This window comes from Equus przewalskii, chromosome 7, assembly GCF_037783145.1.
Source record: "Equus przewalskii isolate Varuska chromosome 7, EquPr2, whole genome shotgun sequence".
Taxonomy (NCBI): Eukaryota; Metazoa; Chordata; class Mammalia; order Perissodactyla; family Equidae; genus Equus; species Equus przewalskii.
Genome location: NC_091837.1, coordinates 1,293,133 through 1,307,825, shown reverse-complemented (window position 1 = coordinate 1,307,825; position 14,693 = coordinate 1,293,133). Strand labels below are relative to the sequence as shown.

General features: G+C 44.4%; 1 gene segment (V, D, J or C); it reads right to left on the bottom strand.

Annotated features, from left to right (window-relative positions):
- LOC139084638 (immunoglobulin lambda variable 3-9-like) overlaps positions 1-14,693 on the bottom strand; it is a 20,999-nt gene extending 6,306 nt beyond the window's left edge. The window contains 3 exon segments of the V gene segment in view: positions 1,014-1,096; positions 7,946-8,010; positions 14,339-14,693. Coding sequence covers positions 1,014-1,096; positions 7,946-8,010; positions 14,339-14,372 — 182 coding nt within the window.

Sequence of the window (14,693 nt, the reverse complement as noted above, 5' to 3'; positions counted from 1 at the left end):
CGTCCCCAGGGAGCTCCTTGCTGTGCTGCAGGTGTCACCGCATCTTTTCCTTACTTCAAAAATATGGCCTCTTCTCAATAGGCACATGAAAAGATGCTCATCATCGCTGATCATCAGGGAAATGCAAATCAAAACTACACTAAGATATCACCTTACACCCGTTAGAATGACAAAAATATCTAAAACTAATAGCAACAAATGTTGGAGAGGTTGTGGAGAAAAAGGAACCCTCATACACTGCTGGTGGGAATGCAAACTGGTGCAGCCACTATGGAAAACAGTATGGAGATTCCTCAAAAAATTAAAAAGAGAACTACCATACGATCCAGCCATCCCACTACTGGGTATTTATCCAAAGAGCTTGAAGTCAGCAATCCCAAAAGTCCTATGCACCCCAATGTTCATCGCAGCATTATTTACAATCACCAAGACATGGAAGCAACCTAAGTGCCCAGCAACAGACGAATGGATAAAGAAGATGTGGTACATATATACAATGGAATACTACTCAGCTGCAAAACAGAACAAAAGCATTCCATTTGCAATAACATGGATGGACCTTGAGGGAATTATGTTAAGTGAAATAAGCCAGCGAGAGAAGGATAATCTGTGTATGACCCCACTCATATGAGGAATTTAAAATTACGGACTAAGAACAGTTTAGCGGATACCAGGGGAAAGGTGGGGTGGGGGGTGGTCACAAAGGGTGAAGTGGTGCACCTACAACACGACTGAAAAACATTAATGTACAACTGAAATTTCACAAGATTGTAACCTATCAATAACTCAATAAAAAAAGATGCACATTTTCATCAAAATCTATAAGATTCTGTTTATTTAATATAAAAATAATCACTTGCCAATTAAATTAATTAACATCTCCTCTCTTCCCATCAGCTAAGCAGACAATCTGGGCAGATGGCATCTTCGTCCCCTGTCCCTCCCAGGGTGCTTCCTGGTGCTGCCCTGACCCTCCAGGCCAGCGCGGATGGTGGCCCCGGAACCAACCTTACCCAGGGAGGGCAGGCTCCTGTAGTTTTCCAGCATCACCTCCCGGTGCAGGGCCCTCTGAGTAGGTGAACTCCACGGCCACATCCTGGAACATCAATGGGTCCTGAGACATCACACACAACAGTGCTAGGCAGTGGGAACGCCACACGTGGCACATCACAGGGTGCAGCCAAGGCTGTCCCCGCAGGCAGAGGAAGGTATATGCAAAGAAACTAGTAACCTACATTGTGCGGAACACAAAACACTAGTGAGAGTGTTCAAGCAAGAACAAGACACCAACGCTGAGTGTGCTATTCTGAGATTCTCTTGGAAGTTCTAGTAAACGCAGTAAGGCATTCCAGTGGAATAACAACAGCTACGGGCCCAACTATGAGAATCTCAGGGACAAGACGTCAAGGAGGAAAAAGCAAATTGCAGAGGAAAACATGGAGTGTGCATTTATTCAGTGTACAGACTGAACTGTGCCCCCCAAAAGGCATATGTTGAAGCCCTGAACCCTAGTGTGACAATATATGGAGACGGGGTCTTTCAGGAGGTCATTAAGGTTAAATGAGGTCATAAGGACGGACTGCTAATCCCATAGGACTGGTGTCCACGTTAGAAGTGGAAGAGGGCCCTGGAGCGCACGCACGCAGAGGAAAGGCCACGTGAGGCACAGCGAGAAGGCTGCCATCTACAAGCCAGGAAGAGAGGCCTCTCCAGAAGCCAGCCCTGACAGCACCTTGATCTTGGACTTCCAGCCTCCAAAACTGTGAGAAAACAAATTTCTGTCATTTAAGCCACCCAGTCTGCAGTACATTGTGATGGCAGGCCTGGCAGATCAATAACGTTCAGAGTTCAAACATGCAAATTTGAACAATATATGGTTTAGGGATATATGTGGTAAAACCATAAAGAAAAGCAAGAAAAAAATTGCTACAAATTTCAGGATAGAGGTTATATTCCAAGGAGAAGGGAGAGGGATGTTGTTTTTAAGATGAACAGATGGAAAAGGAGGAAGTATGAATATTAACTTATTTGGAACAGGAAAAAAAGAGTTGCTGGAAGGAAGGTAGGTGAGGGCTCAGCAAAAAAGAGGGAGCAAGGAGCTAGGTTTGTGCGGGGACTGACCCTAAGGTGCGGCTGATTTGGGGCTCAGTCTTCCTTCTTATCCCTTCTACCAATATGGCAACACCCTCTCCTGGCCCCTCCTGCTCAGACCCCACGGCCTCCCATCTTTCTCCTCCTTAAATGACTTGGGTCCACAGACCTTTGTCCTGGGCTCCCCCAGATCCCCTTTTCTTCCCTTCCTCAGGGTCCCCCTGGGCTCATCCACTCCCAGGACCTCAGGACCATCTTCCGGACCCCAACTCGCAATGCTGTCTTCCAGATCTGAATCCTGGAGTTGTCGTGACAGAGTGAGAGGGGAAGAAGAACGAGTTACTGGAGAAGCCAGGCCAACAGCGTCATCTCCACCACTGAGGACATGCCCTCCTCCACAAAGGTGGAGACACCACAGGCAGCAGTACCTGTCTCATTCTCCCTGAGACGGAGACCCCACAAGCGCCAGTGCCCACCTCACCACAAATGGAACCTCCTCATCCGCAATCCACTGACATTGTCCAAGGCCAAGGGCAGCAGAGGCCAAGGGGACAGAGCGGGTGTGAGGGCCGAGTCACAACATCACAGGCACCCTCACCAAAGCCCTGAGAGAAACAAGAAAGCCTGAGTGATCTGACCAGCAGAGCAGCCGCCTCAATGCCACAGTCATCATGGCAGATGCCTACACAGTCCAAAGCCACAAGAGGGCAAAGGGACAAAAGTGGCTAACCCACAGCTGAGAATGTGTCCCCCCAGGCCGGGCAGACAAGGGCTGAGTACACACCATGCTCTCCCTCATCTAGTTGAGTCCACCCAACAAGTACAAACCAAAACGTAACGAGGAATGAACTCACCTAAATACCCAAGGCTTCAGAATTGTTTCACAGATAACCAACTTGAGAATTTTTGAAGAATATCATTTTTAATTTGTAATAAAATTTTACAATCTGAATTTTCAATGGTAAAATGCTGCAAGCACCTATTAATAAAGTTTTATAATAATTTTAATTAGTAAGAATAAAGTAAGTCAGGAAAGGATAAGTATGCAACATAAATATTACCCAAAAATCAGCTGTTCTTCAAACAAAACTCCTACTATGTGGGCAGCAGGCTTCAGATGTTAACAAATCGATTTAAACACTTAAATGGAGACTCACAGAGACCCTTGGTTAGGCTGTAAATTGACTCTTTGCTTCTGGCTAAATATAAGTTAAACGTGATGAGAAGTTGAGGATCTTTATGACTAGGGAACAAATTTATCCAGACGCCACCAGGTAAGAGCTTCTCTCAGCTAGCTCTTATGTTCATTGTGATTCCTTTTGGAAATTTAGTTTCTAAAGTAGAAAGTTGTTTTTAAAGGTACAGCTAATAATCTTTGTAGAGAACTCAGAATGGGCCGTGTCCTTTAAGCACTGATAATTACAGGACTGAGTTCAAGGCTTTTATGTATTATATATACTAAGGACAGAAGGCACGCTCTTAATCAGGTACTTGAAGAAAAAAGTAAAGTCTTTATAAAAAAGAGGAAGTGAGGTTGACTGACATTGTCTATTTGTGCATCGATTTTTCCTTCAGAAGAAATAAAATGAAAACGGAGGCTTTTAGTAACTGGATAATGGAATGAAAAGTATTTTGTTGAATATGTATTTTTCCAAATACTTGATTATGAGCTTATCTGGAGAATATTAATCATGGCTGCCAAGAAGAATCAAGGCTACATGTTAAATGAAAAAAAAAGATTTAAATGGAAACAACACAGTTTTTATAAAGAAGCCAGATGAGGGGAACTTTCCCAATTAGACACTGGTTCAAAACCAAGGTCATTAAAACAACATCATATTCACGAAAGCAGGCAGCCCAAATGACACATAAACAGGTGGCTATTTAGACACACACACGGGCTCTGTAGGCCAGCAAGGGGAGATGGACCACTCAAAAACGGTATCGGACAATAGGCTAAGCACTTAGAAAAATAAAAAGAAGATACCCACCTTGACCATTCTCAAGGACTAAATGTTTTCACTTTTAAAGCCATAATAGTCACAGAAGGAACTAGAGGCTTTTGAAAAGAAGAACCTTGGGGAAGGCTGACCTGCAGGCCAGAATCCATTCTGAAAACCATAAGCACACTTGAAAACAAAGAAAGCTAGATTTTCTGTATGGCCCAAACAAATCTGAAAGACATTCAACTGGGAAAAGGAATTTGTACAGTACATCATTTTCAAAGGATTGATAACCTCCCACGTAAAGAATTCTTACAAATCAATAAGAATAAAACAGGTAAGAGAAAACGGACATTAGATATGAGTAAGTAATTTACAGAAGAAATTCAAATGGCTAATAAACATACAAAAAAGTATTCAATGACACTGAAGAAAACTTGAAATGTAAATTAAAGGAGTAACATTTTTTACCTGTTGATTTGGCAAAGATTAAAAAGTTTGCTAGGGCCGGCCTGGTGGCTCAGTGGTTTAGTTCACACGTTCTGCTTCTCAGCAGCCTGGGGTTTGCCGGTTCGGATCCCGGGTGCGGACATGGCACCACTTGGCATGGCGTCCCACATATAAAGTAGAGGAAGATGGGCACGGATGTTAGCTCAGGGCCACTCTTCCTCAGCAAAAAGAGGAGGATTGGCAGCAGATGTTAGCTCAGGGCCAGGCTTCCTCAGCAAAAAAAGAGGAGGACTGGTAGTAGTTAGCTCAGGGCTAATCTTCGTCAAAAAAAAAAAAAAGTTTGCTAGACTTCAGTTTCCAGTAATAAACTCATTGAATATCCAAACTGATCCTCCAGCTGAGAATAACTAAAAATGCTGGATAAGATGCAAGTCTTTTAGGAAAAAAACTACAAAACTTTACTGACACATAAGAAGACTGATTACTAAAAAGGTACGTATTCTTCATAAGTTTATTATAAAATTAATCAAAATGCAAAATGAAATTTTTTTACCTTGCTAAAAAAATGATACTAAAGTTCACCTGGGAGAAAAATCAGGCAAAAGGAACTTTACAAAGCTACAATTATTAAATTATCTTTGCTTCAGTCTGAAAACAAATAATGGAACAGAATAGATAACCCCCAAACCAGGTTCCTGTATATCTAATAATTGTCATAAAGGTGATACTACAAATATCTGGAGGACAAATTATTCAATAAACAGTGCTGAAACCACTAGTTGCATGCCAACACATCGGACACCCCAGGTGAAATGGACAAACTCCTAGAAACACATAACCTACCAAAACTGATTCAAGAAGAAACAGAAAATCCAAACAACACGTAAGGAGATTGAATCAGTAATAAAAAATCTCCCAAGAAAGAAAAGCACAGGACCAGATGGCTTCACTGGTGAGTTCTGTAAAATACTTAAAGAAGAATTAACACCAATCCTTCTCGAACTCTTCCAAAAAATAAAGAGGAGGGAACACTTCCTAACTCATTCTATGAGGCTAGCATTGCCCTGAAACTGAAACTAGACAAAGAAACTAGAAGAAAAGTACAGACCAAGATCTCTTATGAATTAAGATGCAGAAACTCTCAACAAAATACTAGCCAATCGAATTCAGCAGCATAGTACAGGGACTGTACACCATGACCAAGTGAGATTCATCCCAGGAATGCAAAGTTGGCTCAACATACAGAAATCAATCAACACAATACACCACATTCACGGAACAGAGGAAGAAAACTACGTGACTATCTCAACGGATGCAGAAAAAGGATTTGATGAAATCTAACACTTCTCCATGATAAAAACACTCAATAAACTAGGAATAGAAGGAAAGTTCCCCAACATGATAAAGGCCATATAAGAAAAACCCACAGCTAACATCACATTCAATGTTCATACCAATGGACGATAAGAAAAAGAAATTAATAAAACAATTCCATTTACACTTGCATCAAAAAGAATAAAACACTTATGAGTAAATTTAACTAAAAAGGTGCAAGACTTGTACACTGAAAACTACAAAAATTGCCAAAAGAAATTGAAGAAAAAAAAAGGAAAAACATCCTGTGTTCATGGATTGGAAGACTTATTGACATTGTTAAGATGTCAATACCACCCAAAGTGATAGACAGATTCAATGTACTCCCTGTCAAAACCCCAATGATGTTTTTTGCAAAAATGGAAATACCTATCCTAAAATTCATATGGAATTTCAAGGGAACCAGAACAGCTAAAACAATCTTGAAAAAGAAGAAGAAAGTTAGAAGACTCACACTTCCTGATTTCAAAACTTACTGCAGAGTTATAGCAATAAAAACAGTGTGATACAGGCATAAGGCTGGACATATTGAGCCATGAAATAGAACTGACAGCCCAGAAACAAGCCCTCCCCTCCGCCCAAACTGATTTTTGAAAAAGGGTGCCAAGATTGTCCAATGGGGAAAGGACAGTCTCAACAGATGGGGCAGGAAAAACTGGATATCTATATTTAAAAGAAGGAAGTTGGACCCTTACCTTATACCACATACAGAAACGAACACAAACTGGAGGATAGACATAAATTTAAGAGCTAAAATGATAAAATTCAGAAGAAAACATAAGGCCAAACTTCATGACTTTGGATTTGGCAGTGGTTTCTTAAATATAAGACCAGAAGCGGAGGCAACGAAATTAACAAATAAATTCTACTTCATCAAAATTTAAAAGTTGTGTGCATCAAAGGACACTATCATAGTGAAAAGAAAATCCATAGAATGGGATAAAATATTTGAAAATCATATCTAATACGTGTTTAATATCCGGAATATATAAAGAACTCCTAGAACTCAACAACCACCACTAAAAAAAAAAACAGTTTAAAAATGGGCAACAGACTTGCATAGACATTTCTCCGACAGATATACAGAAATGGCCAATAAAACATGAAAAGATGCTCAACGTGATTTGTCATTAGAGAAACGCAAATCAGAAGCAGAATGGGACATCACTTCACCTCTACCGAGATGGTTATAATAAAAGTAGTGGAAACTAACAAGCGCTGGTAAGCATGTAGAGAAATTGGAACCCTTGTGCACAGCTGGTGGGAATGGAAAATGGCGCAGTCACTGTGGAAAACAGTGGGCAGTTCCTCAAAAAGTTAAACACAGAATTCCCACATAACTCAGCAATTCAGCTCCTCGATACACACCTGAAAGAATGGAAAACAGGGACCTAAACAGATGCTTGTACACCGATGTCCGTAACAGCATTGTTCACATTAGCTAAAAAGTAGAAACAACTCAAGTGTCCATTAACAGATGGAGGAGACACAAAATGTGGTATATGCATACAAAGGAATATTATTTTGCTTAAAAAAGAATTTAGTTCTCATATACACTACAACATATATCATGTGTTCATAACAGGGAGTTATTTTTTAATTGGTACTGAATTTCTGTTCAGGGTGATGAAAATGGGGTGGTGATGGTTGTGCAATATTGTGAATATAATTAACGTCGCTGGATTGTATACTAAAAAGTGGTTAAAATGGCAAATTTTATGTTACATATATTTAACCACAATAAAAAAAAAAAGCAAAGTGACAACCTGTATATGTAGCATTCTACCACTTGGGTGAGAAAGAAGGGAACAAAGCCTGTGATTCCATGGTTTTCCGTGTACAGACTCTCTCCAAAGGACGCACCAGAGACGGGCTGCGGGGGAAGCTGGGCGACAGGCGGAACTTGCTGTTCTCCCTTCTGCATGTCTGAATTCTGAATTCTGTGCAGGTGTTACTTACTCACAAACAATTACTTAAAAAAAGAATTCACAGAAATGGGCTTTAAATAAACATTATGACCCCAATAAGTAACTGTGTAAAGATCAGTCAATTCCTGAGACAAGAGGCACACCCTCCCCGACTCACACCTGCACAGAAAGCACGGTCCTCAGCATCGCCTGCCCCTCGGCCATGTCCACTTCTCCAGGAGGAGCTGCAGGAAGAGAGAGGACACGTGAATACCCGCTCCTGTGGGGTTAGAACTGTCCAGAGAGGACCACCAGCACCCCAACAGCAGCCCGAGGACACCACCACTTGTGCACCTGGGGCTGTGAACCATGCAGGAAGAACCGGCTTTTTCCTTGGGGTTCTTGTCTTTTCTGATCTCTGTGAGGCACTTACAGCGTAGGCCAATTCTGTCTTACAACCAGCTCCCCCCACAAAGAAAATTCCGGGCCCAGACGGTTTCAGTGATGAATGAATGCTATCAAACATTTAAAGGCAAAATACTTACATAAACTGTATCAGAAAATCGAAAAGAAGGGAATGCCTCCTAACTCATTTTATGAGGCCAACATAACCTTGCTACCAAAACCTGACAAATTGTTACAAGAAAAGACAATTAAAGCTCAGTATCACAAACAGAGATGCAAAACTCCTCACCACATATTAGCAAATCAAATGTATGGGTATATATATATATATATATATATATATATGTATGTGTGTGTGTATTCACATCTCCCAGAAATAAAAGGTTGGTTCAACATTCGAAGATTTATATAATTAATTACATTAAAATTATATTCATAGAATAAAGGAGAAAAATCATAATACCTTAATAGATGAAAATGAATAAGTGAATTAAGTGAGGCCATAGGATGTGAGGGTCTTCTTATTTGTTGCTAACCTTAATACTCCAAACCCACATCACAGTTAGCAATTTTTCATACTGCACTTTCCCTGCTCATATTACTGTGCAGTTTCTGTCTCCGGGTTGGCTCCTTACTGATACAGCTCAGGGGAGAAATTACTCTCGACCTCTACTTCACTACATACAAAACATTTGACTTGGATTATATTGTAGATCTAAACGGAAAAACTAAAACTACAAAATTTCTAGAAGAAAATATAGAAGGAAATTGTTGTGACCTTGTGGTAGGCAAAGATTTCTTAAGTAGGACACAAAAATCGCTAACCATAAAAAAGTTGACAAGTTGGACTTCATCGAAATTTAAAATTCCTGCTCTATGAAAGACATCATTAAGAGGAAAAGGCAAGAGTGCAGGAAAGGGGGTTCCGCAGGCCTGGGTCCCTCTCACCCTGCACATTCCCAAGACAGGCCTGTTTTCAGGACTGGGCCTTGGATAGCTCCTGGGAACTGAGCTTCTAGAATGTTCTGTCAGACAAGAGTGCTTCTGCAAGCCTGAGGCCTTGAGCCACGCGGTGCCAGACTGTCCGGATAGTTCACACTGGCAGCGTGACTCAGTGAACATCTGCTTTCCAGCCGGGGGTCCACAGCCTTAGTAACTTCGGTCAGGCAGGCGGCACCGACAAACCTCCAAGGAACACTCGGGGCGCCTGAGCATGGGCAGGTTTCCCTGGTTGGCAACACTCCACAGGCGTTGTCACATACCATTCGGGGAACAGGGCACATCCCTTCCAGTCCCCCAAGGGGGCATGTGGGTGCTTGTGGCTGGCGTCCTCCAGACTTCACCACACGCACCTTCCCTGTGCTGATTTTACTTTGTGTCCTTTTGGTGTTAGAAGCACTAACGGTGAGTATACCAACTTATGAGTCCTGTGAGATCCTTCTAGTGAAACACTGAGCCTGAGGGTGGTCTTGGGGACTCCCGAGACAAGATGCCACAGAATGCGAGGAAACAGTCACTCTACATGTGCTAAAGCAGACATAATACATAGAGACAGACGAATATAACACACACGGAACAGATATGTGATAAAGGTCTTGTATCCAGAATATAGAGAGAATTCTCACAGCTCGGAAACAAGGAAACAACCCAATAAAAAATGAGCAAGGGATGGAAGACTGACAAGTGTGGGCAAAGATCTAGAGCAAATGTAACTCTCGCACATTGTTGGTGGGAACGTAAAATGCATCAGCCACGGTGGAAGTCTCAGAGTTTCTTAGAAAGCTAAACGTACACCTACTCCCTGACCTGGCAGCTATTCCATTACCACGTGTTTATCCAAGAGAAATGAAAATATACATCGACAGAAAGGCTTGTATGCAAATGATTACAGCAGCTTTACTCATAAAAGCTAAAAGCCAGAAGCAACTGAAATGCCCATGAACAGGTGAATGAACAAACAAATTGTGATGTGTTTATACACATATCACACAAGGAATACCACACAACAAAAATGAACAAGCCACTCATACACACATGATATGGACAAATCTCAGAGATACTGAATTTTTTTTTTGAGGAAGATTAGCCCTGAGCTAACATCCATGCCCATCTTCCTCCACATTATATGTGGGACGCCTACCACAGCATGGTGTGCCAAGCGGTGCCATGTCCGCACCCGGGATCCCAACCTGGCGAACCCCAGGCCAAGAAGCAGAATGTGCACACTTAACTGCTGTGCCATCGGGCCTGCCCTAGAGATACTGAGTTTTTAAAAAGCCAGACACAAAGGAGAACACACGTTATGGTTCGATTTTCACGAAGTTCTAAAGCAAGTTCCATGCTGAAAGAAAGCAGCCCAGCATTGGCTTGGGGTGAGGAACCCCAGGAATTGGCTATAGGGAGGCAGGAAGGAACTCTCTGGGGTGTTGAAAATGTTCTGTCTTGATTGGAGTGGTAGTTACACAGATTTATACATTTGTCAAAACCCATTAAACTGTACACTCAAAATACGAATTTTGCTGTATCTAAATTACATATCAATACAGTTGATTAAAAAGAAACTAGGTCCTGTCTCCCAAGACCCAGTGTCTCGGGGTCTCCTCCAGCCTGCGGGCCTCCCTGCCTCTGTCTCCTGTCCTCCTCCTCTGCCCCCGCCGCACAGCCACCTCACACTTCCCCTGAAAGAACCTCAGCAGAGCCCGTGGCCCCACCCTTCCCGGAGAGGCAGGCAGCTCCCAGATCCTCCCTCCTCCCTCCACCCAGCCACGGTGCTCTGAACCAGAACTGACCTGGTTTTCTCCCTCCGGGTGCACCCAGGGCAACATCTGACTCATGACACTGTATGTGTGTCACCCACTTGTCCCATCTTGGGACAGCACCTCCATGTGTCAAGCCTCTCAGGCCAGAAATGGGAGGTTCCAAGTTTGGGCCTCCAGCCTCACCTCCATGCTCTGATTCCAAATCCAACAGACTCATCACCCCAAACCCCTCCTGCCCATCTCCTCCCTCCCTGCCAGGGTTCAGGTCTGAGTCTCCTTTTGACTGATCTACCACAGTGACCTCCTTCCTGGCCCTCCTACCACCAGCCCAGACCTCCTGTAACCAACCCATTTCAACGATGAGGCCAGACTGACCTTTCCAAGACTCATTCATTTGTTTCATTCAACAAATGTAAATGGAACACCTACTCTGCGCCAGCCACTGTTTTAGGCACCGGGAATACAGCAGTGAAAAGCCAACAAAAAACCCTGCCCTCGTGGGGCTTACATTCTAGTCAAGGAGGCAGCAATAAACAAGACAAACAAGTAAAAGGATAGGTTAGACAGCGTGGGAGCCAATCCCAAGGCTCCTGTCCTGTGGCGTGTGCCCTTGTGTTGTCCCTTCCCACAGTGAAAAGGCTGACCTGGGTACCAGTTGCAGAAATAATGGTGTGTGGCTTCTGAGGCTACATCACAAAAGACACCGCAGCACTTGCCTTGCTCTCTCTCAGCTCACTGCCTCGGGGGGAAGCTGGCTGCCACGCTGTGAGATGCTCAAGCAGCCCTGTGCAAAGCCCACGTGGTGAGGAGCCGAGGCCTCCTGCCAACAGCCAGCCCCGACTGGACACCCATGTGGTGGCTTCATCTTGGAAGCACATTCCCCAGCCCCAGTCAAGCCTTTGGATGTCTGCAGCGCTGGCCGACAGCTTGACCGCAGCTTCATGAGACTCAAGCTAGAAGCACAAGAGCAGCTGCTCACAAATTCCTGACCCACGAAAGTGCCGTGAAATAAAAAATGTTTATTGTTGCTTTAAGTCTCTAAAATTCAGGGTAATTTATTATGCAGGAATAGATAATTAATACAGACACTGAAGAGATAAGGAGAAAAATAAAGCAAGGAAGGGCTACAATCTTAGAGACGATGTCCAGAAAAGGCTTCCTTAGGAGAAGGTCACAAAGAGCGAGGAAGCCAGCCACGTGGATATCTGGGAGAAAGCATCTCCGACAGAGGGACTAGCACCTGGAGCGTGCCTAGTTCCAGATACAGCAGATGCCAGTGTGACCAGTGATGGTGGGGGAGGGAGGGAGAGGAGATGGAGCTGGAACTCACAACTGGGGACCAGATGGCACAGGACCTCAGAGGCCGTGCATGGTGAGACCTCGGCTTCCACTCTGGGGACAGGAGTCCACGGAGGATTCACAGCAGGCAGGGGACGTGGTCTGGCCCACCCTGTACCAGGATGGTCCAGTACTGTGTGGAGAGCAGGTCGGCGGTGGGACAAGTAGAAGCAGGGAGACGGTGGAGGGGCTGTTCCAACAATCCAGGGAGGGACAGTGCCGAGCAGGGGAGAACTGAGAAGGCTCAGAACCTGGATACACTGTGAAAGGAGAGCCAACAGGGTTTGAGAATGAATCAAATGTGGGATGTGAGAAAACAGCAGAGTCAAGAAGTACTCCAAGATTTTTGGACTAAGCAGCTGGAAGAAAGGAATGATCACTTGTTGAGATGGGAAACAGCGCAGAGGAAGGGGGTCTGCGGAGAGGGCGGGAGTCACTTTAGACATCGAAGGTGAAGAGTCTTAGATATCCAAGTGGAAGCGCCAGGTACAGCCAGGTATGTGAATCAGAGTTCGAGCAGAGATCTGGGCAGGAGATATAAATTTGGGGGTCATCAGCTCATGGATGGCAGTTAAAGCCACAAGACCGGATGACATTTCCCAAGGAGGGAGCGCAGCTAGAGAAAGCGGGAGGAGGTGTCTGAAGAAGAAGCCCTAGGGCCCTCCAGCCTTGGGGAGAGAGGTCTTTCATCTTAGGAGGAGATGAGGGCCCAGTGATGGAGACTGAGGCAGGACCCGGGAGTGTGTCAAAACCCCAGCACGTCAACTCAGGAATGGAGAGCCACCAGGGTACAAAAGGGCCCTGTGACTCAGCATTCTGCAGGCTCCCAGGGTCTTTTCAACTTTTGCTCTCACTAACACCCAAATTATTATTTTACTGATGTTCTTTAAATGATTTTTTTAATTGCAGTAAAAAATACTTAAAATTGTCCATCTTAACCATTTCTAAGTGTACAGTTTAGTAGGGTTAAGTATATTCACACTGTTGCACAACCAATCTCCAGAACTTTTCCATCTTGCAAAACTGAAACTCTGTCCCTGTTAAATGGCTCCCCATTCCCCCCTCCCCCCAGTCCCTGGCAACCACCAGTCTCCTTTCTGTCTCTACCAATTTGACTACTCTAGAGACCTCATATAAGTGGAATCATACAGTATTTGTTACTCTGAGACTGGCTCAGCTCACTTAGCATAATGTCCTCAAGGTTCAACCATGTTGTAGCAGCTGTCAGAATTTTCTTCCTTTTTAAGGCCAAATATTCCATTGTGTGGATATACCACATTTTGTTTATCCATTCATTTATTGATGGACACTTCCACCTCTTGCTATTGTGACTAGTGCTGCTATAAACACGGGTGTGCAAATATCTCCCGAGATTCTGCTTTCAATTATTTTGGTTATGTATCTAGAGATCATGTGGTAATTCTACTTTTAATTTCTTGAGAATCCTCCTGTTTTCTGTGATGACTGTACCATTTTACAACCCCAGCAGTAGTCCACAAGAGTTGCATTTCTCTGCATCCTTGCTAATATCTGATTTCTGTTTTTGAGAGCGGCCACACTAATGGGCATGAGGTGATCTCTCAGCGATGTTGATGGTGAAACGTACATACAGGACAGCGCAAGAATCCTACACGGAGCACAGAGTTGGAAAGGGAACATTCAAGGAATTCTTGACCCAGGTCAAGAAATAGACGTCACCGGTGTCGCAGAAGCACCCCTGCCGTGTCCTGGTAAACCTTTTCTCTTACAATCTCTCTGCTTCACGTCGCCACACGTCCCAGCTAATTACTCTCCTGGTTTTTACAGTAATAATTCTCTTGCTTATCTTTATAGTTTCCTCACATCTTTCCACCCCTAAACAACAGAGTGTATTTTGCCAGTTTTTGAACTCTATATTAATAAAATAATTCTACAAGTATATGTGTGTTACCCTTCTGCTTAACATTGTGTAGGTAAAACGCATCAATGCTGTTCGTGCAGCTCTCATTTATGGGTTTTCTGTATAAAATTTCATGGCAGGAAAATTCACCCTCAGTCTCTTCAAATGCAAATCCACAGAGAGACGCTGTACCTGTCTCCCGGGGTTTCGCGGCAGGGGTCTCCATGGCGCCCCTCGGCAGCGTCCCCTGGAGGCGTGGGCACCTCTGCAGCCTCCCGGGCCCCAGGCCAGGCCCAGAGGAGCGGGTGCTGCTCCTGGGGCTCAGGGACAGCAGCCTGTCCGGGTCAGGCAGGCTCGGCAGGCGCCCCCAGCCCCAGGCTGCGCTCGCGCCGCATCCCCCGCGCCCCACGCAGCTGCCCCAAACTCCGCCCGGGGACGCGCGCGGGGCCGGGGCGGGCCGGGCTCAGCTGCCCGGAGAGGGCGGGCGCGGAGAAGGCCCGCAAACAGGCCCCGGGCGGACCGACACACCGACCGACCGTCGGACAGC